Source organism: Chrysoperla carnea, chromosome 1, assembly GCF_905475395.1.
Source record: "Chrysoperla carnea chromosome 1, inChrCarn1.1, whole genome shotgun sequence".
Lineage (NCBI taxonomy): Eukaryota > Metazoa > Arthropoda > Insecta > Neuroptera > Chrysopidae > Chrysoperla > Chrysoperla carnea.
The window spans coordinates 734,782-760,519 of record NC_058337.1 but is presented as its reverse complement, the minus strand read 5'-3'; the positions used below and the strand labels follow the sequence as shown (position 1 = coordinate 760,519).

At 30.9% G+C, this 25,738-nt stretch overlaps 4 protein-coding genes across 4 annotated transcripts in view; 2 read left to right on the top strand and 2 right to left on the bottom strand.

Annotated features, from left to right (window-relative positions):
- Positions 1–1,889: 1,889 nt before the first annotated feature.
- On the bottom strand, positions 1,890–8,656 carry LOC123290510 (serine protease 1-like). Its single transcript, XM_044870730.1, has 4 exons — positions 8,614–8,656; positions 4,037–4,082; positions 2,535–2,827; positions 1,890–2,439 (listed from the first exon to the last, which is right to left on the bottom strand). The coding sequence occupies exons 2-4, from the start codon at positions 4,080–4,082 to the stop codon at positions 1,942–1,944; spliced, it is 837 nt and encodes a 278-aa protein (XP_044726665.1). The 5' UTR covers positions 8,614–8,656; the 3' UTR covers positions 1,890–1,941.
- Positions 7,290–8,685, bottom strand: LOC123290508 (fibrinolytic enzyme, isozyme C-like). Its single transcript, XM_044870728.1, has 3 exons — positions 8,568–8,685; positions 7,935–8,236; positions 7,290–7,836 (listed from the first exon to the last, which is right to left on the bottom strand). The coding sequence occupies exons 1-3, from the start codon at positions 8,611–8,613 to the stop codon at positions 7,339–7,341; spliced, it is 846 nt and encodes a 281-aa protein (XP_044726663.1). The 5' UTR covers positions 8,614–8,685; the 3' UTR covers positions 7,290–7,338.
- Positions 8,686–9,691: 1,006 nt separating this feature from the next.
- On the top strand, positions 9,692–11,049 carry LOC123290509 (fibrinolytic enzyme, isozyme C-like). The gene is made up of 3 exons (XM_044870729.1): positions 9,692–9,827; positions 10,101–10,402; positions 10,501–11,049. The coding sequence occupies exons 1-3, from the start codon at positions 9,782–9,784 to the stop codon at positions 10,996–10,998; spliced, it is 846 nt and encodes a 281-aa protein (XP_044726664.1). The 5' UTR covers positions 9,692–9,781; the 3' UTR covers positions 10,999–11,049.
- Positions 11,050–21,254: 10,205 nt separating this feature from the next.
- Positions 21,255–25,738, top strand: part of LOC123290519 — a 142,267-nt gene continuing 137,783 nt past the window's right edge. Inside the window, exon 1 of the mRNA XM_044870741.1 lies at positions 21,255–21,667. The gene's annotated coding sequence lies outside the window, so the exon portion shown is untranslated. The remainder of the gene's footprint in view (positions 21,668–25,738) is intronic.

Here is a 25,738-nt window from a genome sequence, read left to right as displayed (position 1 = left end):
TTCAAAGATATACAATCTTGTTAAGAAAATAATAAATTGAATATTATTAATTATTATCAGAAGATAATTCAGCGCTTTTTATACTCTGTATATATGAAATATATCAATGTATACTAAGTTTAGTCCCAAGTTTGTAACGAGAGCTTACAAATATTAATGCTAAGAACAAAATTTTGGTATAGGTGTTCATAAAATTACCTAATTAGTCCATTTCCGGTTGTCTGGCTGTCTTCCTGTCTGTCGTCTGTCTGTCTGTCATCACGATAACTCACAAATTTTTCGGGTACGAACCTTAAACTCACACTTGAAACATATCTAATAACACTCTCCATTAAATTATCTTTTTTCTTACAGCCTTTTCCAAACTAAACTGATTTTGAAGATCATCGCCAGTTTTTTAGTTTTTTCTGGTGCAGAACCCCAAACTCGCCCTCGGCATAGCTAAGAATACTTTCTATTAAATTACCTTTCAAACAAAACATTCGTTTAGGCGCTACGATGCCACAGACAGGCTAACAGACACACATACATAGCGGTCAAACTTAGAATACCCTTTTTTTTTAGTTCGGCGGTTAAAAATAGTGATGTGATTGGTACAATTACATGAGCAGATTTATTAGGTTTATTTAAAAAAAAAAAATTTCTTCGAGTCGGACTTAAACCAGTGACCTATGGATTACTGTTGATTTTAATGTCATAAGTCCACCGCTGTACCAACTGTAATCTATCGATTATTGTTATATATGTATAAAAATATGTTATATATTATAAAAATAATCAATAAGTTTATTTCAAACTCTGTGTAAATTAGTTACAACAATCTTCATGTAGTTGACTCAACCGCACATGGAGTAGGCATGCCAGGTATGTGTTTTAGTAACCAAATCCTATATTTCAAGAAAACATAACGATATGTTCTTTGAATTCGTGCACTTGAAACATAGCTAAGAACGCTCTCTATAAAATGACCTTTCCTGCGAAACATAAAAATCAAAATCGGTGCATCTGTTTAGGTGCCACGATGCCACAGAATGGCAGACAGACAGATAGCGGTCAAACTTATAACACCGCTTTTTTTTAGTTCGGGGGTTAAAAATTCATAAAGATTTACAATTATTTCATGTTTTAAGCTTTCACATTTGTCGACAGGACCCTTGACTTTTTTTTTTGGTTTAGAACAAACATTAGAGCTTAAAATGAACATCTAAAATAAATCACATTGACTAGAATTTCTTGACTTTTAACATGGAAATAAAAACAGCTCATAAAATGTAATGATCTCATAAAATGTTATACCTATTTCGAATTTCGCAAACAGAAGCATAACTTTCTATTAGAAAAATGAAATAAACATTTTCTATTTATTGGATTAAGTCCATTTTGTACGTTACGTTTCTAAATGGAATATTACAAAAGAGAATATAATTTGTTAGAAAATAGTTGAAAATATAAACTGCGAACAAGAAATTCACTCTTGAGATTTGAAACAACTGACAAATAGTCATCATAGTCAGGGAACTTTATCTTTATATAAATCTTTTGAGAGTTTTAAAAAAGAATTTTTTTGTTTATTATTCGAAAAAGAAAAAAACATGGAAATAAATCTAATTGCTCTTTTATATTCTAAAATGTAGACTTTGAGAATACAGAATGATTCAAGAAGAAATATGTATAATGTGTACAAATATTTTTCTCCAAATATCTTTCATAAAATATTTTTGAGTAGGTATATGTTTTTCATTTGAGTGATTGATGAAAAGTTGTATATGATCAAGATTGCCAAGAATTTGTTTGGTCAAGAGAGGCTTTAAAAGGAGATAAAAATAACTAAAAGAGAATTGGGCAGCGAAGCAGGAATGTATTGGTAAATAATTGTTATAAAATATAAAAAAAATGATAATTATTTTTTATTAAACGATCCATTTTTCGGTTAAATAATAATCACTGATTTATGTGATCTCGAATAAAGTCTCCATAGTACGATGTACTAACATAGAATGCTTTATTTCCATTACAAAAACCACCTCCAATATTGTAGCCCGCATGACAAATACCAATTTGTCTTGTTTGTCCATCTTGTTCCATGACCATTGGGCCTCCACTATCTCCGCCGCATGCATTCGTATTTGTAATTTCTGGATTGAGGCATACCATGTTGTACTCACATTGTTCACGTTCCCATAGTACAACATTTGCTACTCTTAGTCTGTCTGGACCATGGCCTGTTTCAGTTTGGCCCCAACCATAAATACTGGCCCATCGTCCTCGATAATCAATATTATCATCCAACTGTACAGGAATAGGTCCAATATCGTTAACATCCCGTTCTAATCGTAGAAGTGCTATATCATGGTCATTGGTACCAAAATGGATGATCTCAGTTACTCCAACATATTGACCATAAACCCATTCTACATTACCAAGACTAATCCAGAAAGACTAGAAAATATTAAATACATATCGTTAGGCACCCTTTCACCTTGCTAGTTTCGAACTGCCAGTAATTTTTAATTGGTATTGCCATTAAAACTTACATTACTGACAATATTACCGTTGTCATCAAACAGACAATGATAGGCAGTTAAAGCCCAATGCGAAGCGATCAGACTTCCTCCACAATTACTCACAACGTAACCATTTCCACGCTCTGTAATCATTCGACCAACCCATGGTGTGTTTGGAGCATCATTTCCATTAATAATGCGGTTATTCAATCCATCATTTAATTCGTGTCGGAACAGTTTAACACGTGTATTATTTCCCACAATATGGCTGCCATCCAATTTAGTAACAATTGTTTGGAGATTTAAAGGTGAACTGGAACTTACTGTTTCAACCAGACAACAAGATTAAAGGCTTAAACATTATCAGATAGAATCAGAATTTCAAAAAGTATCGGAAGTTCAAAGATGAATATTTCTATCGAAACTTTAACGATGTCAATTTCCAAGATTTGGCTAATATTAGAGGTTTGAAAGTGTCTTTCGAGATACTTATATAGATTGTTTGTAATATTTTTGACTCAAACTTTTTTTTTAAAGTGCCACGAAAATACCTTCTGTCTGATTCCTTAGATTCTGACACAAAAATTTGCCTAACATAAGGTATCGTTAAACTTTTTACGAAAAAATTATTTTAAGTTTAAGAATCGAATTCTACTTCTGAACTTAAAGTTATCTAAACCTAAATTTTCAGCTGGATAATAAATTTTTAGGGGTAATTTGTCGGTAGTATAACCGGGTAAGTAACCCGGGATGCATTGGAAAAGTTGGAAAACAGCACCGATTCTAATTCCAAAACTTTTTGTAACGTGTTTATATGATCCTAAGGAAGTTTCAGCCAATTAACCCATGGAGCTTAAAATTTGAAATGTCTTAAAATTGGTCGCTAAATCGAATCGGATGTCAGCTAACATGGATTATGCCACGTATTCTGAAAACTGAGACATTTATTACAGGAAATTCCGCTTTTTGAAACAAAAACGGCAAACAAAGTATTTATCGTCCAAATTTGGCAACCATTGCACGATTTTTGGAAGGTGTGACATAATCCGTCATATTTGACATCGGATTCGTAACCAGCGACCAAAAATCTCTTCCAGAGCACAGTTAGGACGAAAAATACTTAGTTTGTCGTTTATGTACCAAAAAGTGAATTTTGTGGTCAAAATTGTCACGATTTTCGGTATACGTGACCGAATCCGTGGAATCTGTGACATCGAATTCGTATTCAGCGATCAAAAATAATTACTATATGACAATTTTAAGTCAAAATAAACATATCAACAAAATTTTGGGCTACATATGGCCCCCGTTGCGGGTAAGTTGGGTGTGGAGTCCTATAATCACTGTATTATGGGACCAATTTACTAAGCGGATTTTTAATTAAATTTAGACATTTCGATACATTTATTAAAATAAGTTTTTTCCATTAACAAATCATCTTTAAGCATTCGATTTTATACCAAATTTTCGCCAACCATTATTCTTTCGAATACAATATATATAATAACATAAAAATAACTTTAGATACTTACATGAAAGGCAACATAAAGCCAATAAACTCAAACTAAAACGTAACATTTTTATAGAACGATTGTTTGCGACTAATGGCGTGGCGTCTAATATCGGCCTTCGATTTTTCAATTTCCTTTTTATAAAGTGGTATATTTTGGCTACTTTAAGTATTCATTTTTCACGGATAATCAACAGATAATCCTTTCAATTTTTAATTAATAACAAATTTGATAACATTTTTTTTTTGATGATAATTTGTATAAGTACAGGAGATTGGAAATTTTTCCATCGTTTCAAGTATTTATTGCACTTAAAGTGGGGATGTAATAGGAATTTTGAAATTAAATTATTTAATCGGATTTAAAAACTACTGATAAAAAATTCAATATTGGTATTTCCATTAAATTTTATTTTAATGGTCGTTTAGGCTGCGTTCCAGATCTGGGTTGTAATAAAATAAGAGTTGAGACAGATGCAAAAGTTAGGGATGTCGATAATCTGTATATATAAAAATAAATTGCTGGGCGTTAGTCTCGCTAAAACTCAAAAACGGCTGGACCGATTTTCAAAATTTTTTTTTGTTTTGTTCGCTATAGTTCAGGGATGGTTGAGAAAAAAATCATTTTCATTTTAAAAATTAATTACCTTTTGTTTCGGACAGTTTCTTAAAAAACTAATGTAATAAAAAGAATAACAAATATCTTGGGCCTTTGTCCAACTTATTACTGTGTGTACGAAACAGTAATGAATCGTAATTGAAATGAAAAGGACAATTTCGGAATAATTAGATTCAATGCGGAATAATTTCAGAGACTGAACGGAATGAAAATGTTGGCTCTACAGTCAGATTCATAAAATATCTCGAAAATTACTCATTTAATGGTCAAATAAACACGATTTTATAAACTTAGTTTTATCGAAATCGGAAACAAAAACTTTTTTTCCACTTTTTGCAATTTGTAAAAATCGAAAAAATCATAAAAAATTCAAAAAAACACAATTTTTGTAATTTTTGGTTGGGTTGGGTTGGGTTAGGTTGGGTTACGTTGGGTTAGGTTGGGTTAGGCTGGGTTAGGTTGGGTTAGGTTTGGTTAGATTGGGTGAGGTTGGGTTAGGCTGGGTTAGGCTGGGTTAGGCTGGGTTAGGTTGGGTTAGGTTGGGTTAGGTTGGGTGTGGGTGTGGGTGTGGGTGTGGGTGTGGGTGTGGGTGTGGGTGTGGGTGTGGGTGTGGGTGTGGGTGTGGGATTCTACTCAAGAAGAATGTTTGTCATTACTTTTGTTTTACTTGTGTTTACTCCCATATTGTTTATATTGTGTATGTTTATTAACATACCCGTGCGCCTGGCCATTGCGATGACCATAAACAAATCGCAAGGCCAGTCGTTGGAAGTTTGCGGGATTAATTTAGAATTTCCATGCTTCTCGCATGGACAACTATATGTCGCGTGTTCACGTGTAGGAAAGCCATCGTCTTTATATATTTATAAAGTTAAAAACCAAACTAAAAACGTAGTTTATCAAAGAGCTTTAAATTGAATAGATATATTGATTATGTTTTGTTATGTATTGATTATATTTTGTTGTACATGTTGCATAAAACACATAAAACATGTTAAAATGACCAACAAGTTTCATTTAATAACCTAATACCATTTTAACCGTAGATAATACAACCAGTGTTAATTTTTGACAAAAATAAATTAGAGTCTAAAGGTTGACATAATCACGAACCAAAAGTTGTAAAAAAAAAGTTGCAGGTGATACGAAGTTCACCGGGTCAGCTTGTTTTCAATATAAACTGGCAGAACATAGTCGGTGTGGTACTGAAGTTGTGTGAGTACGACCCCTGTAGTTCATACGACTAACTTCCCAGAGGGAGAAAAAAATTAAAAAAAGGTCTTGTTAGCCTTCATAGATTATTCTTCGAACATGTACTGCAGCGTATGCTGAAACGATCATTACTCCCATAGATAAATGAGATGTGTTTTATCCATTTTTCAGATTTTGTTTATTCAGTTTTTTCCAGTTTTTTTTATTACCATTAAAAAACAACTGAACTAATTCTGCTGAAAACGTGTTAATGTCATGACTGGTTCGCGAGATAATCGAGGTGAAAGAATTCGAACGAACACACGCGCATACGTACACACACATACAGACATCACATTGAAAAGCTTTGATTCGGATATTGCGTCCATGAAACCGTGGAAATATGTAAAATTTGAGATTTTTAAAATTGGCTTCGTTACATTAACTTCCTCAGGGAAGTTAAAAATGTACAAAGAAGTTTGGTAAATGTAAAACGGAGTGTTACAACACTCTTGAATGAAAAACTTTATCCGGGTAATTCCATGAAAAAGTGTACCATGACTGAAAAAAATAACTGTTTTTGATGATAAATTTTGAATAAGGATTACTAAATTTCGCAATAAGTATGAAGATTATGTTAAGTAAATTTTAATATTTAATCAAAGAAAAAGATTTTTAAAATCGTGCACAAATCATGATATGTAATCGATTATTGATTTGAAGTGTTTTATTAAGTGCTTCTTATTTTAAATTACAACAATATTTTTGTATTTAATCAAGGACATTATCCGTTTTGAGTTTTTGATAATCAATTATTTCGTTTAATCAAGTGATTGGAAAATTTATTACAGTAAAGATACTGCATGTTTTTTAATTTTTTCGAAAGTTTCAAAACGGCAAAAAAAGACATTCAAAACTTTGGTGCCATACATTGAAGATGGAAGCGAATAAAAGAGGAAGCAGTACCTCCAGCGAAAGTTTCTGCAAAGGAGGTTGTGAAAAAACATGTGGATGTAGGAAGAACGACCTATTTTACGCTATTGTATGGAAAATTGCAATTGGAGGAGATGGAAAAAGCGGGGAGACCGTGATAGTAAAATTGCACTTACCGGCAAATTCGAAATTTCGCATATAAATCAATGCTATTTAACGATTGGTACAATATGGACTAGGTGTGCCAGGGTTTATCCTGGCACAAATATTGCAGTAAGTGCAGTTTTACTGTCACGTACAATTAGCTAAAGAGGTTCATAAATCTTATCATCTAATTTATTTTTCCAGCTGCCTTCTTAGAATTTTTCTATTTTCTCTTTTGGGAGATTGGGGTTGGGTGGTGCTAAGAATATCAAAAATTAGTTGATCCATATGGCTCAGGTGGTTTAGGAAGGAATAAGTAAAGTAATTCAGTTGGATTGGGATGCGAAGCGGAAAGGAAATATGGTAAATAATTTTAATAAAATATAAATTTGATAAACATGTTTTATTAAACGATCCAATTTTCGATTAAATAATAATCACTGATTTATGTGATCTCGAATAAAGTCGCCATAATACGATGTACTAACATAGAATGCTTTATTTCCATTACAAACACCACCTCCAACATTGTAAACAGCATGTGCTACACCAATTTGTCTTGTTTGCCCACTTTCTTCCATGATCATTGGGCCACCACTGTCCCCAAAGCATGCATTCGTATGTGAAATTTCTGGATTGAGGCAAACCTTGTTGTAGTCACATTGTTCACGTTCCCATAGTACAACATTTGCATATCTCAATCTCAGTGGACTATTGCCTGTTTCAGTTTGGCCCCAACCATAAATACTGGCCCATCGTCCTCGATAATCGATATAATCATCAACCTGTACAGGAATAGGTCCAATATCGTTAACATCCCGTTCTAATCGTAGAAGTGCTATATCATGGTCGTTTGTACCAAAATGAACGATCTCATTTACACCAACATATTGACCATAAACCCATTCTACATTACCGAGACTAACCCAGAAAGACTAGAAAACATTAAAAACAAATCGTTAGTTAGGATTTCTTTCACCTTGTTAATTTCGAACTCCCTGTATTATTGAATTGGTATCGCCATAATACTTACATTACTGACTACATTATTGTTTTCATCAAAAAGACAATGATGGGCAGTTAAAGCCCAATGGGGTGCGATCAAACTTGCTCCACAGTTACTCACAACGTAACCATTTCCACGCTCTGTAATCATTCGACCAACCCATGGTGTGTTTGGGGCATCATTTCCATTAATAATTCGGTTATTCAAGCCATTATTTAACTCATTTAACTCGTATCGGACGAATTTAACATCTGTATTATTTCCCACAATATGGCTGCCATCCAATTTAGTATATATAGGTTTGAGATTTAAAGGTGAACTAGAAGTTACTGTTTAAATAAAAATATCAAAGCTCAGTATTTTTTTCGAAACTTTTACTATGTAAATTTCTAAGATTGGGCTAATACTGCTGGTTTGAAACTTTGATTCGAAATATAAATCTTTTGCTTTATTTTTAATCACAATACTTTTTTCTAAGTTTTCTAAGTTGCGGCTAAACCTCCCATTTGATCGACCCAAAAATTTCTACACCCAGGGTGTCTTATTAAAGCCTAGCAGTTAACAGATAATCTTTCATTAGCAAATCTGACTTTTGCCGAAATTTCTGTCGCCATTTCTTGCTTTTAGTATTAATACATTAAATAAATGTTATTTACTTACATGAAAGGCAACTTAAAGCCAATAAACTCAAACTAAAACGTAACATTTTTAGAACGATTGTTTAATTGAGCAACTAATCGTGTCGAATGTATCTGAATTCGGTTTTAACTTCCTTTTTATAAGCGACATTATAGATAGCTACTTTTAGATATCAATTTTTCACACACAATCAACAGATAATCCTTTTTTTTTTTTAAATGAAAATTTTGATAAAGTTTTCTTTGGCGATTTTTTGTAATTATAAATACAGGAGTTTGAGTATTTACATCCGTTTCAAGTCTTTAAAGCACTTCAACATTTCAGGTAAAGTAAAAATTTTTTTGGGATTAAAAAATTAAATTATTTAATCTGATTAAAACCTTGTTATAAAGAATTTAAAACTGGTATTTCCATTAATAAATCAAATAAATTCCTAGAAATATGTTTTCAATGTTATTTGCACTTCGTTAACCCGTCAGCACTCGCAGGTTGAGCATTTTGCTCACGCTCGATTTAAAACATAAATAACTTAAGTTTAAAGTTATTAAAGCGACTAAAGTTTATCGAACGGTTGACTCGAGCGCTGATGGGTTAATATTAAATGTTGTCTTGATCGTCCGCTGGTTATAGGATATATGACGTCACACCAAAACGAATATGGCGCCCTCTAGAGGACATAAAAGCATAAACTAAAAACAAATTTTAATTCGAAAATAGATAAAATTAAATGAATATAAAACAAGTTTCAACCACATCTATCATTTGAAAATTAAAAGTTATTTATGCTTTAAATCGAGCGTGCGCAAAATGCTCATAACGCCAGTGCTGACGTGTTAATGTAGTGCTAATAACATTAGTTCGGAAACATATTTTTTCAATTTAATCTTGTGATTTATTAACTTTAAATTCTTTATAACAAGGTTTTAATCAGATTAAATAATTTAAGTTTAAAATCCCAAAAAAATTTTTGCTTTGTGTCCACGTCTGAAGTGTTGAAATGCTACAAATACTTGAAACGGATGTAAATACTCAAACTCCTGTATTTATAATTACAAAAAATCGCCAAAGAAAATTGGATCAAAATTTTCATTAAAAAAAAAAATTATCTGTTGATTGTGTGTGAAAACGTGATATCTAAAAGTAGCTGTCTATAATGTACTTATAAAAAGGAAGTTAAAACCGAATTCAGATACATTCGACACGATTAGTTGCTCAATTAAACAATCGTTCTAAAAATGTTACGTTTTAGTTTGAGTTTATTGGCTTTAAGTTGCCTTTCATGTAAGTATCCAATTTTTAATTTTTTATTTCTAAAAATTAAGAAATTTTGGCAAAAGGCAGATTTGATAATGAAAGATTATCTGTTAACTGCTAACCTTAAATAAGACACCTTGGGTGTAGAAATTTTGGGTCGATCAGATGAAAAAAAATACTGAGCTTTGAAATTATACAGAAATAAATTTAAAACGCCAACCAAAATAAACACTTTCTTGAAATTCTTCATCTTTCTGATATAATTCGAGATTTTAATGTTGTTGTCTGATAACATTACAGTGACTTCCAGTTCACCTTTAAATCTCAAACCTATTTATACTAAATTGGATGGCAGCCATATTGTTGGAAATAATACACAAGTTAAATTCGTCCGATACGAGTTAAATGAGTTAAATGATGGATTGAATAACCGAATTATTAATGGAAATGATGCGCCAAACACACCATGGGTTGGTCGAATGATTACAGAGCGTGGAAATGGTTACGTTGTGAGTAACTGTGGAGCAAGTTTGATCGCACCCCATTGGGCTTTAACTGCCCATCATTGTCTTTTTGATGAAAACAATAATGTACTCAGTAATGTAAGTTTTATGGCGATACCAATTCAATAATACAGGGAGTTTGAAATTAACAAGGTGAAAGAAATCCTAACTAACGATTTGTTTTTAATGTTTTCTAGTATTTCTGGGTTAGTCTCGGTAATGTAGAATGGGTTTATGGTCAATATGTTGGTGTAAATGAGATCGTTCATTTTGGTACAAATGACCATGATATTGCACTTCTACGATTAGAACGGGATGTTTACGATATTGGACCTATTCCTGTACAGGTGGATGATTATATCGATTATCGAGGACGTTGGGCCACCATTTATGGTTGGGGCCAAACTGAAACAGGCAATAGTCCACTTAGATTGAGATATGCAAATGTTGTTCTATGGGAACGTGAACAATGTGACTACAACAAGGTTTGCCTCAATCCAGAAATTACAAATACGAATGCATGCTTTGGAGACAGTGGTGGCCCAATGATCATGGAAGAAGGTGGGCAAACAAGACAAATTGGTGTAGCACATGCTGTTTACACTCTTGGAGGTGGTGTTTGTAATGGGAACAAAGCATTCTATGTTAGTACATCGTACTATGGCGACTTTATTCGAGATCACATATATCAATGATTATTATTTAATCGAAAATTGGATCGTTTAATAAAACATGTTTAGCAAATTTATATTTTATTGAAATTATTTACCATATTTCCTTTCCGCTTCGCATCTCAATCCCACTGAATTACTCTAAAAACTCGATGACTACAAAATAACGCTTTAATTAAAAAGAAAACAAGGGAATGGTTTCATCTAAAATTATGACAAGTCAAATGTAAATATTGAGATTGTTAAAAAAACATTCTAATCTGAATTTCCCAATTATTTTAAAATCTTGAACAAATAAATCATGATATGTAATCGATTATTATCGATTTCAAGTGTTTGATCAAGTGTTTCTTTATAAAATTACAAAATATTTTTTGTTCAATTCAGGAGATAATCATAGTATTAAATTGAGTATTGAGTATTAAAGTTAATTTTCTTTTTAATCAATAGGGTCTTATCGTTAGTCAAAAATAAATGATGAAATTTAAAAAAAGGTAAAATTTATGTAAAAATATATTTAAATATTCTGATTTCGAGTCATAAAAGCACATTTTTCTTTTAAAATATCAAAATTAAAAATCGTAATTTTTAAACTGTATATCACGTGACCTAAAACGCGGGAAAGTCCTGCTGTGATGTCATAGCGGTATGAGTCATAGACCATCAATTAGTTCAGTGTAGACAGCTGGGTATAATATATCCGTAGATAATAAGTATTGATATTTATTATAATCAGATGTCTATGAATATATCTGCCAAACTTGTTTGTGTTATTTCGTATAATGATGCCGATATCACGTCATCAAATTGGATGCCCGCGTTTTTCACAGTTTAAAAAAGTTTAAAATTTAATTTAAGTTTTTGGCAAAAACTTTGATGGCTTTTTATGATGAAGTCAACATTTTGAAGTACTTTTTCAAAAATAGTAGAATACCCTATTGTTTAGTTTAGATTTGTGTTAAACAATTTATTTTATAAATTTAATTAATTTGAAGTATTTATAATAAATATTATGTTTTGCATGAAGGTACTTCTAACTTAGAAGGTAGAAGGTTTTCATAAAACCTTTTTAGAATAAAAAATTTTATATTTACTATAATAGTTTGATGATTCAAATGGACTTAAATCAACTTTAATTTGTATATAAGTACGATTTTATTGAATTTAAGTTATAAGTGTTTAAAATAATATTATTATTTAATACAGGTTGTGTTCACGATAAAGGGGACTCAATAAGCGGGGAGCTCGTGACAGTAAAACTGCACTTACATGGATTTAAAAATTTCGCATATAAATCAAAACTATTTAACGATAGGTATAATATGTACAAGGTGTGCCAGGGTTACAAGTATTTTGCACTTGCAGGGATTTGTAAGAGACCATTTTATTGCAAATTTTATCTATTTGGAGTAGTATTTGGGACCTGTCATACCGATTGGTAATATATAAAGTCCATAAAATTTTACTCTTATCGCGGAATTTTTTTTTTTTAATTTCTTCGCTTTGAGTTCTACTTTCAAAATTTCTCGGTGTGACAGCTTAAAACTTAACCAAAATATCTGTCACACTGTCAATAGAAAATAAAAAAATTCTGGCAAAAAATATTTTTGCCAGGTCTACATTACGACCTAATTGTAATATAATAGTTTAAAAAAGACATAGCTACTTCTGATTTAGAAGTCAACCCAATATGTGTGTACATTGCCTTACTTCATTTGGCTTGATCAAGATATTTATTATGACATAACATAAAAGTTCCTTGTTCTTACTTTAAATTATCTCTATTATCTTTAACTTCTGATAACTCAAAACTCATTTTTTAGAATGAAAAACATAAACTTTGGACAAAAAACATAAATTGGCAAATGTAGATTTTTAGCCGACTGTTAAAGTCGCTATGTTAGGTACTGGACTAATTTTTTCTGAGTATGCAGTTCCTGTGTGTTTAATTACCTTATATTTTTTTTAACCCCCGAACTAAAGAAAAGGAATCTTATAAGTTTGACCGCAATGTGTGTGTGTCTGTATGTGGCAGCGTAGCGAATAAACGAATGAACCGATTTTGATTTTTTAGTATCTTTTGAAAGGTAATTTAATGGTGGGTATTCTTAGCTATGTTTCAAGTGCGATTTTAGGGTTCCGTACCCGTAAAAACTTAAAAATTTGCGATGATATTCAAAATCGTTTCAGTTTGGAAAAGGCTTTAAGGAAAAAAGGTAATTTGATAAACAGTGGTCTAACAGATGTTTGAAGTGCGAGGAAATTTTTCAAGGGTTTTTTAAATTTTGTAAATTTGACTTGTTCAAGATAATTGTCGTACATGATACTGGAGCACATTGTACCTTTGATATATGAGGAACTAATGAAAATGACGACAATTGTTAGCCATAAATAAAAATATAATATAGAAAGTACCGAACGACCGACAGACAGATTTGTTAATTAAAAAATAATTTAAATAATATTTATTATTATTTATGCGTCAATAAATCTATTTCATTTTTATTTATTTATTTACGTCATTAATAGTTAGAAAAATACAAAAAAATAAAAATAAAATATTTACATTGATTTTTAAATATGTTGTTGTTTGATAAATAAATGTAAAATTAAAAACGTGTTCACTTGTTCAACTCAATCAAATTGCGTTTTGAGAAACAAAAATATATAAAATAGACCACAAATATTTGTCCTAATTTGCGTCCTAATATGGGTAAACAGTGATCAAAAACATTGAATTTAGAAGGTGAAATGGTAGCGAAAAAATAACATCAAATATGAAAAGTATGACCCAAAATTAGTGGGTTTCAAAAAAACATTCCATTCAAATAGGATAAAATTTGGGTGTAATATCACAAAAATCGATTTTTTTAACCAAAAAAATTGAATTTTGCTTGATTAAATCCAAATTATATCCAACTTTGATAAACAAAATATGTAATTCTACTAAATTTGAGTCATCCTTTTCAAATTTGTGGTCAAATTTACCCTACTTACAGTCGTTTTCCATATACTGGAATCCTGGTGCGGTTATTTTGCACAAAGGTGAATGGTAGCGAAAAATTAACATCAATTATGAAAAGTATAACCCAAAATTAGTGGGTTTCAAAAAAAATTCCAATTAAATATGTTAAAATTTGGGTATATTATCACAAAAATCGTTTTTTTAACTTAATTACGTCAGCAAAATAAAAGAAATTGAATTTTGCTCTATTAAAACCCAAATTATATCCAATTTTGGTAAACAAAATATGTATTTCTACTAAATTATGGTCATACTTTTCAAATATGTGGTCAAATTTACCATAACGAAAAGCTAACTATTTTCGAAAGAATGTTTTTATTAAAAAATGATATTTTTTAAGAGGATCAACTTTCTAATTTAAAGTGTTCTACCTCTACATTGATTTTTAAAGCAATCCAGAGAATTAGATCCAATTTGATGTCAGAACATGATGAATATTTTCATTGAAAATTCTTTATTGAATTTCTTTGGCAATTACAATACTTCCTTTATAAAGAAGTCAGAATACAAGGAAGTAAGCTTATTTTTACTGCCATTAAATTAATTAGAATGTGGGGACAAAAAAAAAATGAGCAAATTATGTGGAAAAATCAAAACAAATCAAATCATAGAAAAAAAAAATCGAACATCATAAAATTTTTTAATTAAAATGATTTTAATAATAAATTGAGTTGTTAGAATCATCATCAAATCAAATTAAATCGAATCAAAATTATATCAAAATAAATTATTAATATTTATTTTGATCCATTAAGTTGTCAATATCATTTAGATTGTATTCTTTGAGTTCAACTCTCAAAGCTAAAACGCTAATCGAAGCAAATTTATCAACTTTAAATTATTCAAAATAATTTTTATTTAACTAAAAATATATCTCTATATATTATAAATGCGAAAGTAAGTATGTTCATCGTGACGACCATTTTTTAAACTTTTTTTTTTTTTTTCGATCAAGATTCAATTTGCGTAACATGAAAAAAACCAGCGTTATTTTTCGAAGGAAACATGATTGAAACATTTTGTCAAATGATATGGTCAATTCAATTGCCCATTAAACAAAAACTTTATGTGACATTTCAAACAAGAATGAAAAAAAAGCTTAGTTTTCTATTTTCTCGGATTAAAAACATAAAACCTATTTCTAGCAGTATCAATCTGTTCTATATATCTATATAATATGTAATCAGGCATTTTTAATACAGATTTACAGAAAGAATAGTTTATTTAATACAGAGTGGCTAGTAAAAACAAGTCAATTAAAACTTAATTCAAGGAAATATAAATTTGATAGCTGAAAATATAGCAAGTAAATATTTACTTTCTACCCATACTAAGACATATTAAATTGTAACTAGTACATTTTTTACTGTGCAGTAATCACTAGATATTTATAACAATTCATTGAAAATTGTATTTTATCTTCCTTGCAAGGATTGTTCTAAAAAAAAAACCAGTCTGAAACTCATAGACTTACAATGAAATCACACAATTTATACGAGATCTTGGTTGTTGCTGTTTCTTTGTAACTCAATCAAACTCGGGCTCCAAAATATTTTCAGTTCGTTTTTGCCTCAACTTATCCACCATCGCATTCCATACATTTAATTGTTCCTTTGCAAAATTGTTTAAATACATTACATATCTCGGGAGTGATTTCTGGAACCGTTTGCATAATTATCTGTTCAAATTGGTCTATATTTCTAAACGAACATTAAAATTACTATCGAACTCTCTCAATTTATTACCCCGTACATTCGATGTAAAAAGTGAATATCTGATTATTAATATTTTCGTAAAATACTATGACTTGTGTCCATTCCACAAGTCATAGTAAAATACTATGACTTGTGCTCTACTGCTCAAGTCATAGTAAAATACTATGACTTGTGCTCCACTCCACAAGTCATAGTAAAATACTATGACTTGTGCTCCACTGCACAAGTCATAGTAAAATACTATGACTTGTGCTCCACTGCGCAAGGCATAGTAAAATACTATGACTTGTGCTCCACTCCACAAGTCATAATAAAATACTATGACTTGTGCTCCACTGCACAAGTCATAGTAAAATACTATGACTTGTGCTCTACTGCTCAAGTCATAGTAAAATACTATGACTTCTGCTCCACTCCACAAGTCATAGTAAAATACTATGACTTGTGCTCCACTCCACAAGTCATAGTAAAATACTATGACTTGTGCTCCACTGCACAAGTCATAGTAAAATACTATGACTTGTGCTCCACTGCACAAGTCATAGTAAAATACTATGACTTGTGCTCCACTCCACAAGTCATAATAAAATACTATGACTTGTGCTCCACTGCACAAGTCATAGTAAAATACTATGACTTGTGCTCCACTCCACAAGTCATAGTAAAATACTATGACTTGTGCTCCACTGCACAAGTCATAGTAAAATACTATGACTTGTGCTCCACTGCACAAGTCATAGTAAAATACTATGACTTGTGCTCCACTCCACAAGTCATAGTAAAATACTATGACTTGTGCTCTACTCCACATGTCATAGTAAAATACTATGACTTGTGGTCCACTGCAGAAGTCATAGTAAAATACTATGACTTGTGCTCCACTGCACAAGTCATAGTAAAATACTATGACTTGTGCTCCACTCCACAAGTCATAATAAAATACTATGACTTGTGCTCCACTGCACAAGTCATAGTAAAATACTATGACTTGTGCTCCACTCCACAAGTCATAGTAAAATACTATGACTTGTGCTCCACTGCACAAGTCATAGTAAAATACTATGACTTGTGCTCCACTCCACAAGTCATAATAAAATACTATGACTTGTGCTCCACTGCACAAGTCATAGTAAAATACTATGACTTGTGCTCCACTCCACAAGTCATAGTAAAATACTATGACTTGTGCTCCACTCCACAAGTCATAGTAAAATACTATGACTTGTGCTCCACTGCACAAGTCATAGTAAAATACTATGACTTGTGCTCCACTGCACAAGTCATAGTAAAATACTATGACTTGTGCTCCACTCCACAAGTCATAGTAAAATACTATGACTTGTGCTCCACTGCACAAGTCATAGTAAAATACTATGACTTGTGCTCCACTGCGCAAGGCATAGTAAAATACTATGACTTGTGCTCCACTCCACAAGTCATAATAAAATACTATGACTTGTGCTCCACTGCACAAGTCATAGTAAAATACTATGACTTGTGCTTCACTCCACAAGTCATAATAAAATACTATGACTTGTGCTCCACTGCACAAGTCATAGTAAAATACTATGACTTGTGCTCCACTCCACAAGTCATAGTAAAATACTATGACTTGTGCTCCACTCCACAAGTCATAGTAAAATACTATGACTTGTGCTCCACTGCACAAGTCATAGTAAAATACTATGACTTGTGCTCCACTCCACAAGTCATAGTAAAATACTATGACTTGTGCTCCACTGCACAAGTCATAGTAAAATACTATGACTTGTGCTCCACTCCACAAGTCATAGTAAAATACTATGACTTGTGCTCTACTCCACATGTCATAGTAAAATACTATGACTTGTGGTCCACTCCACAAGTCATAATAAAATACTATGACTTGTGCTCCACTGCACAAGTCATAGTAAAATACTATGACTTGTGCTCCACTCCACAAGTCATAATAAAATACTATGACTTGTGCTCCACTGCACAAGTCATAGTAAAATACTATGACTTGTGCTCCACTCCACAAGTCATAGTAAAATACTATGACTTGTGCTCCACTGCACAAGTCATAGTAAAATACTATGACTTGTGCTCCACTCCACAAGTCATAATAAAATACTATGACTTGTGCTCCACTGCACAAGTCATAGTAAAATACTATGACTTGTGCTCCACTCCACAAGTCATAGTAAAATACTATGACTTGTGCTCCACTGCACAAGTCATAGTAAAATACTATGACTTGTGCTCCACTCCACAAGTCATAGTAAAATACTATGACTTGTGCTCCACTGCACAAGTCATAGTAAAATACTATGACTTGTGCTCCACTCCACAAGTCATAGTAAAATACTATGACTTGTGCTCTACTCCACATGTCATAGTAAAATACTATGACTTGTGGTCCACTGCACAAGTCATAGTAAAATACTATGACTTGTGCTCCACTGCACAAGTCATAGTAAAATACTATGACTTGTGCTCCACTCAACAAGTCATAGTAAAATACTATGACTTGTGCTCCACTCAACAAGTCATAGTAAAATACTATGACTTGTGCTCTACTCCACATGTCATAGTAAAATACTATGACTTGTGGTCCACTGCACAAGTCATAGTAAAATACTATGACTTGTGCTCCACTGCACAAGTCATAGTAAAATACTATGACTTGTGGTCCACTGCACAAGTCATAGTAAAATACTATGACTTGTGCTCCACTGCACAAGTCATAGTAAAATACTATGACTTGTGCTCCACTGCACAAGTCATAGTAAAATACTATGACTTGTGCTCCACTGCACAAGTCATAGTAAAATACTATGACTTGTGGTCCACTGCACAAGTCATAGTAAAATACTATGACTTGTGCTCCACTCCACAAGTCATAGTAAAATACTATGACTTGTGCTCTACTCCACATGTCATAGTAAAATACTATGACTTGTGCTCCACTGCACAAGTCATAGTAAAATACTATGACTTGTGCTCTACTCCACAAGTCATAGTAAAATACTATGACTTGTGCTCCACTCCACAAGTCATAGTAAAATACTATGACTTGTGCTCTACTCCACATGTCATAGTAAAATACTATGACTTTTGGTCCACTGCACAAGTCATAGTAAAATACTATGACTTGTGCTCCACTGCACAAGTCATAGTAAAATACTATGACTTGTGCTCCACTTCACAAGTCATAGTAAAATACTATGACTTGTGCTCCACTTCACAAGTCATAGTAAAATACTATGACTTGTGCTCCACTCCTCAAGTCATAGTAAAATACTATTCAGAATAATATAATTTATTAAGATATATTAATAAAAAATAAAGAAATAATTTAAAAATTAATTTAATTTGACATTAATAATAAATTGCAGATTTTTGTAAAAATAGTCAATATAAAATGTTTCACGGCCATTTTTTCTGATATATTTTATGAATAATTACGATTATTATACATTTAATCGTAAATTGAAAACCATACATATATTTTACCTGTGTAACACAATTCTTTATTACCATTATTACCATTGTTTATTAGGTTGTAAACACTTTGTACAAAAAAAATCAAGGGTGTACCTAACTCCCTTTTTTGGGGGTAGATGGGGGTTTTAATCAAATGTTTACAAATTTAAATGTTTACAAATTACAAAAGAACCATGCATGAAATAAAAAAAAGTTCCACATTTTCGTTTTTCTTTTTCAACTTTTTAGCTTCAAAGTTAATCAAGATATGCCAATTTTAAAATAGAATTTTTTTGCCCATTCAAGCAAACGAAAAAGTATCCATCTTGTAAGCCGTTAAAGATACAACAACAGTTTAAATGTAAAAGTTATTCCTTATAAAAAAATTAACAACTTTATTTGAATAATTCTTTCGTCATTATCACTGTTTACCAGTGTGGGTGCAACTCAGGAAAAAACGTTTTTCCATTTTCTCCAAAACTGTGTTTTTAATTTCTTTTAGACAAAACTTAGATACTGTAAAATTTTACAGTGAACTAACTTTTCGATCAACCTTAAGACGAAATAAAAATCAAAATATAACGGAACCACTTGAGAAATGAAAAATTTGTATATCATTATTGTTACGAATCAAAAACTTTTTATCAACGATTTATGATTATAATCGTCACGACAGATCAATCAAGGGGTTTAGTGGTGCACTGTTTAGGAGGGGGGGGGTTAGAGTGAGTTTAAGGGAGCTACTCTCTATACGACTACTAAACTTAATGTGTATACGTATATATGTGCGAAATAAATGAACAGCGTGTCAATCGATCGATTGAGGCAAAAATTCATAATCGACATGAAAGCCCCTTCTTAAGTTGAGAAATTAAAATTACTATACACTGAATTTGGATTAAAGTACAGTATGTCCAGTAACGAACAAAAAAAATTAACTAAGGTTTGATTAGAACTATTTGAACTATTTTTTCGAAATTATTTGTATATAGTTATTACTTTTACACCCTGTATATATGTAATATACAGGGTGCCCCATAAGTACAGCACGCTTTTGTTTGCATCAGGTAGAAAATAAAGTTCTAAGGCGAAAAGTTCTCTTCCATTTTTTGATCCGATGCATGGATAGGTAGCTATTAATTAAAATAGGCAGCCAATCAGACGTATTGTAACTAACAAATCAAATTACTCGACTTTGACTAACTTACAAATAAATTATTAAATAATTATTATTGTTATAAAAAAAAAATTTTATTCTCCCGTAATTACCGTAACCCGTGGCTAACTCTGTACCCGTGGTTAAAAACAACAAACAACAAATTTCGGTGAAAAAACTCAAAAGTTGTTAAATTAATATTAGGAGAACGTGTTTTAAAAATAAAATTCTATGTCCAGAGTATTAGAGAGAAGTAATTAGAACATCTGTAAAAACTAACATGTTTGCCTAATAAATTTATTATTTAAATTTATGATATTTTTAGGAGAACATGTTTTAAAAACTAACATGTTTGCCTAATAAATTTATTATTTAAATTTATGATATTTTTTCGTTCAAATTATTTGTCTAGCGTGTTTTTTCCTAAGCATTTTTTGACTGTGAGTATATTTTTCGTCAAACTTAGACATATTAAGCTAGAAAATGAGCGGTGAATCATGGAATTTGATAAAGAAATAAGAAAGATAAGGGTAGGACAGAAGGACAGAAAAAAACTTACTAGAGTTATAATTAATGTATAAGATTAATATTTATTATCTGAGAAGTCGATGATTTGCACCACTGTCTATTTAAGGTATAGTGGTGGACACACTGTATATATCGTGATCATGATAGATTGGATCCGGGGGGGAGTGCGGGGGTGGTTACACTACATAACGTACAGTTTTGTATACTTACTATATTAGCGGGGTACGGCCTGCGCTGGTATATAAGCGTCGGGACGACACAATTCATGCCAAACGGTGCTCATATATTCATATACAAACTTAACACATTCATTGAGAAGAACCTGTTGTTATCTAACGTTTAAATTTCAAATCGAAAACTTTTCCGAATATCTACTTATTATTCTTTACTTCAAACAAACTTATCAAATTTCTCTTTTTCGAGTTTCCTCAAAAAAAAAAACACAAAAACTGAGTGCTTCAAAAATAGTTTCATTTTACAAATAATTTTTTTTTTTATCTAAAAAAAATTTCGAATTTTTCGAACTTTGACGCGTTTTGATAATTTGATCAAATTGGTTTGTATTGTTGTAAAATAACCGCGGAATATTAGCGTCGCGACGCATTGTTGATTTGATTTTACGTGTTGAATACTTATAACAGTTTTATCGAAGGCCACCTGTTGCAAGAATCATTTATTTTCTCATTCTCATACGCAAAGAATTTGATTTGTGAGGCAAGAACAGTTTCAAAGTTTGTGCATCGAATTTGGTTTTTCGTTTTGCTGAGTAAATTTTCATTTTTTTTTGTTGGCAGTTTAATCAAGGTAAGAAATTTTCTTTTATTTAAGTGTATTTAATAGAAAAAATAATTTTATTGTATTTAAACAAAAATTTTATCTAAGTTTCAAACAGCTGTATTTCGGCGAAAAATCATCGAATTTGAAATTATAATAGTTCATTTGAAAGCTTCTAGTTTTGGAATCTAGTGTTCGAAAATTTTTATCACTAATCCTCGTACGAGTTTGGCTTTTCAATCAAAATTCACACAACTGGATTTAAAATCCTGTATCTTCTGAAATAATCATCGCAATAAAATTTGTTTTAAATTATTCGAAAACTTTAACTGACTTCTTTTAAGCTCTTTTAAACTTTTATCGCTCTCTCAAATTTAAAGGTAGAATTCTTGTTGTCGGTAATAAATTTGTAGACTTAAGGACATTTCCAAAAAGTCACATTTTCTTTGAATCATTTTTAAATCGTGTATATATGCATTCTCTTTAATGCCCTTTTCTAAGTAGATAAATTTTTTAATACTTGCTAAATTTTTAGATTTAAGCTGTTAAAGTTTGCGTTTTAAATCTTATAAATCCTAAATTGAATTGTTTTACAAGCTTTTATTTTAGGTTCACCTGTCCCGGGTTGTCTGTAATCAAATCTTGGCAAGTCAAATTTAATCCGGTTTCCGATTGAGCTGAAATTTTGCATACGCATTTAGTTTGGATAACAATGCATGGTTAGGTGGTGACGTCCTGATTTTTCCATCGCTTCCACCATATTTGATATATATACGTTTTCTTTAGTCCTAAATTAAAAATTTTAATAAAAAATACTTTTTAAGGGACAAGCTTTTATGTACTAAAAAGTAGAAAATAATTTTATCTATGAGTTACTCATACCCGACTATTTGCAAAAGCTTCAGGTGCTTAATTTCAAGAATGAATCAAAAAATTGCATTTGCATTTGTGTGTTATTTCTTCTTCAAGTTATTATCTCTAAATCTTCAGGAATCAATATTTCTAAAACTATGGTATATATCGAAAAATTTTACTTCTAATTTATGTGTAATTTTTCCAAGTTCTATCAGAATCCGTCCTGTGAAAAGTGGTCTTGAAGCTTCACTGAATCAAAGACTTGAGAAATAAGTAAGCGTAATTTTTTTTTCCATCAAAAATGTTTTTAAATAATTTACTTTAAGTTTTCGCTTCATTTTTCATTTTCTTTCGTCTTTAATTAATGCGTCATTTTTTCTGATAGGACAAAGTTTTACGAATTTAATACCAATTTAAATCGAAGATCAGAAGTAATTGTATATTTTTCGTGAAACTTGAAAAAAAACTTTTGTTAATTTTCTGATACTAAAATAAGTTTTGAAAGGAATGAATTTAAATAATTTTTTTTTAGAATCAAATCAAATTCGTTCTGATACAAATAAGATCTTTTCGAATATGTTTCAATAGGAATGAATCGGAAAGTTTTTTGTGAAGTTTGTCTTGATTTTATATCAAAAAGTTAAATAATTAAATAATTGTTGAAATACCCTGTATAGAAAGTGTTGAACCTCAGTGCTTTCATTATTTTTTATAAATAGAGTTTAATAAAACAATTATGGCCTATTATTTGGTTTTCGGAAAGTTCAAAAATCAAAACCAAAACTATTTTCTTGAAATTTTTTTCGTTCGAGAATTTTTTACAAGACTACAAGTTTTAGCTACCTGAAATTTTTTAAATTGCTTTTTTTTATAATTTTGGTTGAAAATTAACAAAATTTTGTTTGATACAGTTTCCAAAAAAAATCTTTACAATAAAAGTTGTTTAGTTTTTAGTGAAATAAACAGTAATGTTCACAAAAAAATGTTTCAAACAAAAGTTGTTTACTTTCTTATAAGAAACATTTGTTCTATCTTTTGTTTTATCTCTAACGGTTTCCAAGATGGGTCCAAAAATTTCAGCTTGATATCTCTTTTCGTTTTCAGATATTTTTTGGTTGAAAATTTTCCATCAACAAAATTTTCAACCAGTTAATTCTCAAAATAGTAATATTTTTTACAAATTCCTAGTTTGGATTGAAAAATAAATAACATTAGCATGAAAAAATGTTTTCCTTAAAAAATGATACTTAAAAATTTTGGCCTAAAGAGAAAAATTAAAAATTAAACGATAACAATAAATCCTGTATTAGACTTCCTCCTTCAAATGAGCTAATCTGTATTATCTTGCGTTTTCTGACTTTTCCATTCTGTTAAAGCTTTAATTTTATATAGGTATTTATTAGCAATAAAGCTTAAAAAATAAATTGACACCAGAATAAAAAGTTAAATAAATTTTCATATCTACCAGAAATGATATTTTTATGGTAAATATTTTCTTTAAAAGTTTTTCCGCTCTAAAAATTTTTGTCAAGAATTCTTAACCAGAATTTAACTTGAATTAACTAAACAATATTAAATTTCTTTGAACAAATGAAAAATTAGCGTCTCAAGCTTTTATTAGTAGTGGATAATCGATTTGGGAGAAAATTCATTTTTTTACTTTTTAGTATAAATAAAATCTTTTGCTCGAATAATCTGGGAACTCATAAGATTTTTTCGACATTTTAATCATCAATTAATTTTGATGTCCAAGCAGCCTTAAGCTTTTGCATAAAATGTTTTCATCAATAATTTAAAATGATTTCATTTCTAAAAATTAATTTAATATCACTCAAGCAAACAGGTATGAACCTTGTCACGTCACGTGCTAGGTAGTAGGGTTGTTTTTAAAAGAGTTGTTCGCTCTGTTCATCCTCAGCAAGTCACAAGGGATGTTTTTTCGTGTTGGTTTTCATTTGAATTCCACATAATTGTATAAAATGAAATAAAATAGACTTGGAGACCGTGACATTAAACTTTTCGAATCATTGATTACAGTAGAACGATTCGTTTCGAAAGGTCGAACTTATTGAATGGAGAATGAAATTTGAAACCATTTAAATATATTATTTCTTTGGTAACAAAATATAGTGTAACAAAAAAACGACACCCTGTACTAATAATTAAAGCTTTACAATTAATTGACTCGGATCTTTGGTAACTTCCGATTATTGTTCATAGATGGAGAGTTATATAAAATTTAAATCTATCGGGTGTCCTATGACACCTGTCTTTTTTTAAATAAATCGAAAAGCGTTCTTCAATAATGCCCTAATAACTAGTGCTCTAATTATTATTTTTCTTTAAATCGTTACATAATTTGACGTATTAACGATTGTCATATTGTAACAATTTTCGGTCATTGTCTCCAAGCCTAAAATATGACATTGAAATTATAATCAGTGTATGTGGGTATGTTATTAGTTCGCAGGCACACGCCAAAAACATTTTGTTGGCTACATCACCGTTCTTTGACTTATGTGATCTTTATGACCTGGCCGATAATATCGTTCATTACAAAATTTTGGTAGCAGGGCTTAATTGGACTGCGTTTTCAAACTTCAAAGTGAAGTAAATCGGATTTTTTGTTATTCTAACAGAAAGATAATCGAAAAAAGATGGAAAATAATTTTTCCCGACCTTTAACAAAGGGTTTCCGTTTACCGACATTTTGAAAATAATAAGTTATGCTGGGAGGTGGGTCACATTTTTTAAGATACTCAACCGAAATCTGAACTAAGCCTAAGCTCAACCTACTACAAGTTGACAAATAGAACCGATTCTCAATATTTTGCTTAGCGTCAGAAATGGTTGGAGATATCGAAAAAAAAAAATATTAGAAAAAGTTGCTTAGAATATTTTTTTATACCCATAAACCGATTTTCATGACGACATTGAAGTTTATTGAAATATTTGAATACATGTCACTATTAAATTATCAATTTATCCGGTTTTTACATTCCATAGCACACTAGTCTTAAATTAAATAAACTTTTACGCCCGCCAGGATGTAAAGAATATATAAATCAAATCAAATCAACAGTGAAGGAATTAGTTAGTTTGTGGAGGGCGTGCGCCAGTGGACTACTTTTATAAAATATAATATTTTCGTTTTAGAAAATGTTAATCAAGAGAATTCTCAGTAGAATTAAACAACGCGTAAATAATTGTTTTGCGAGAATCATATCAAAATAATAATCAAAAATG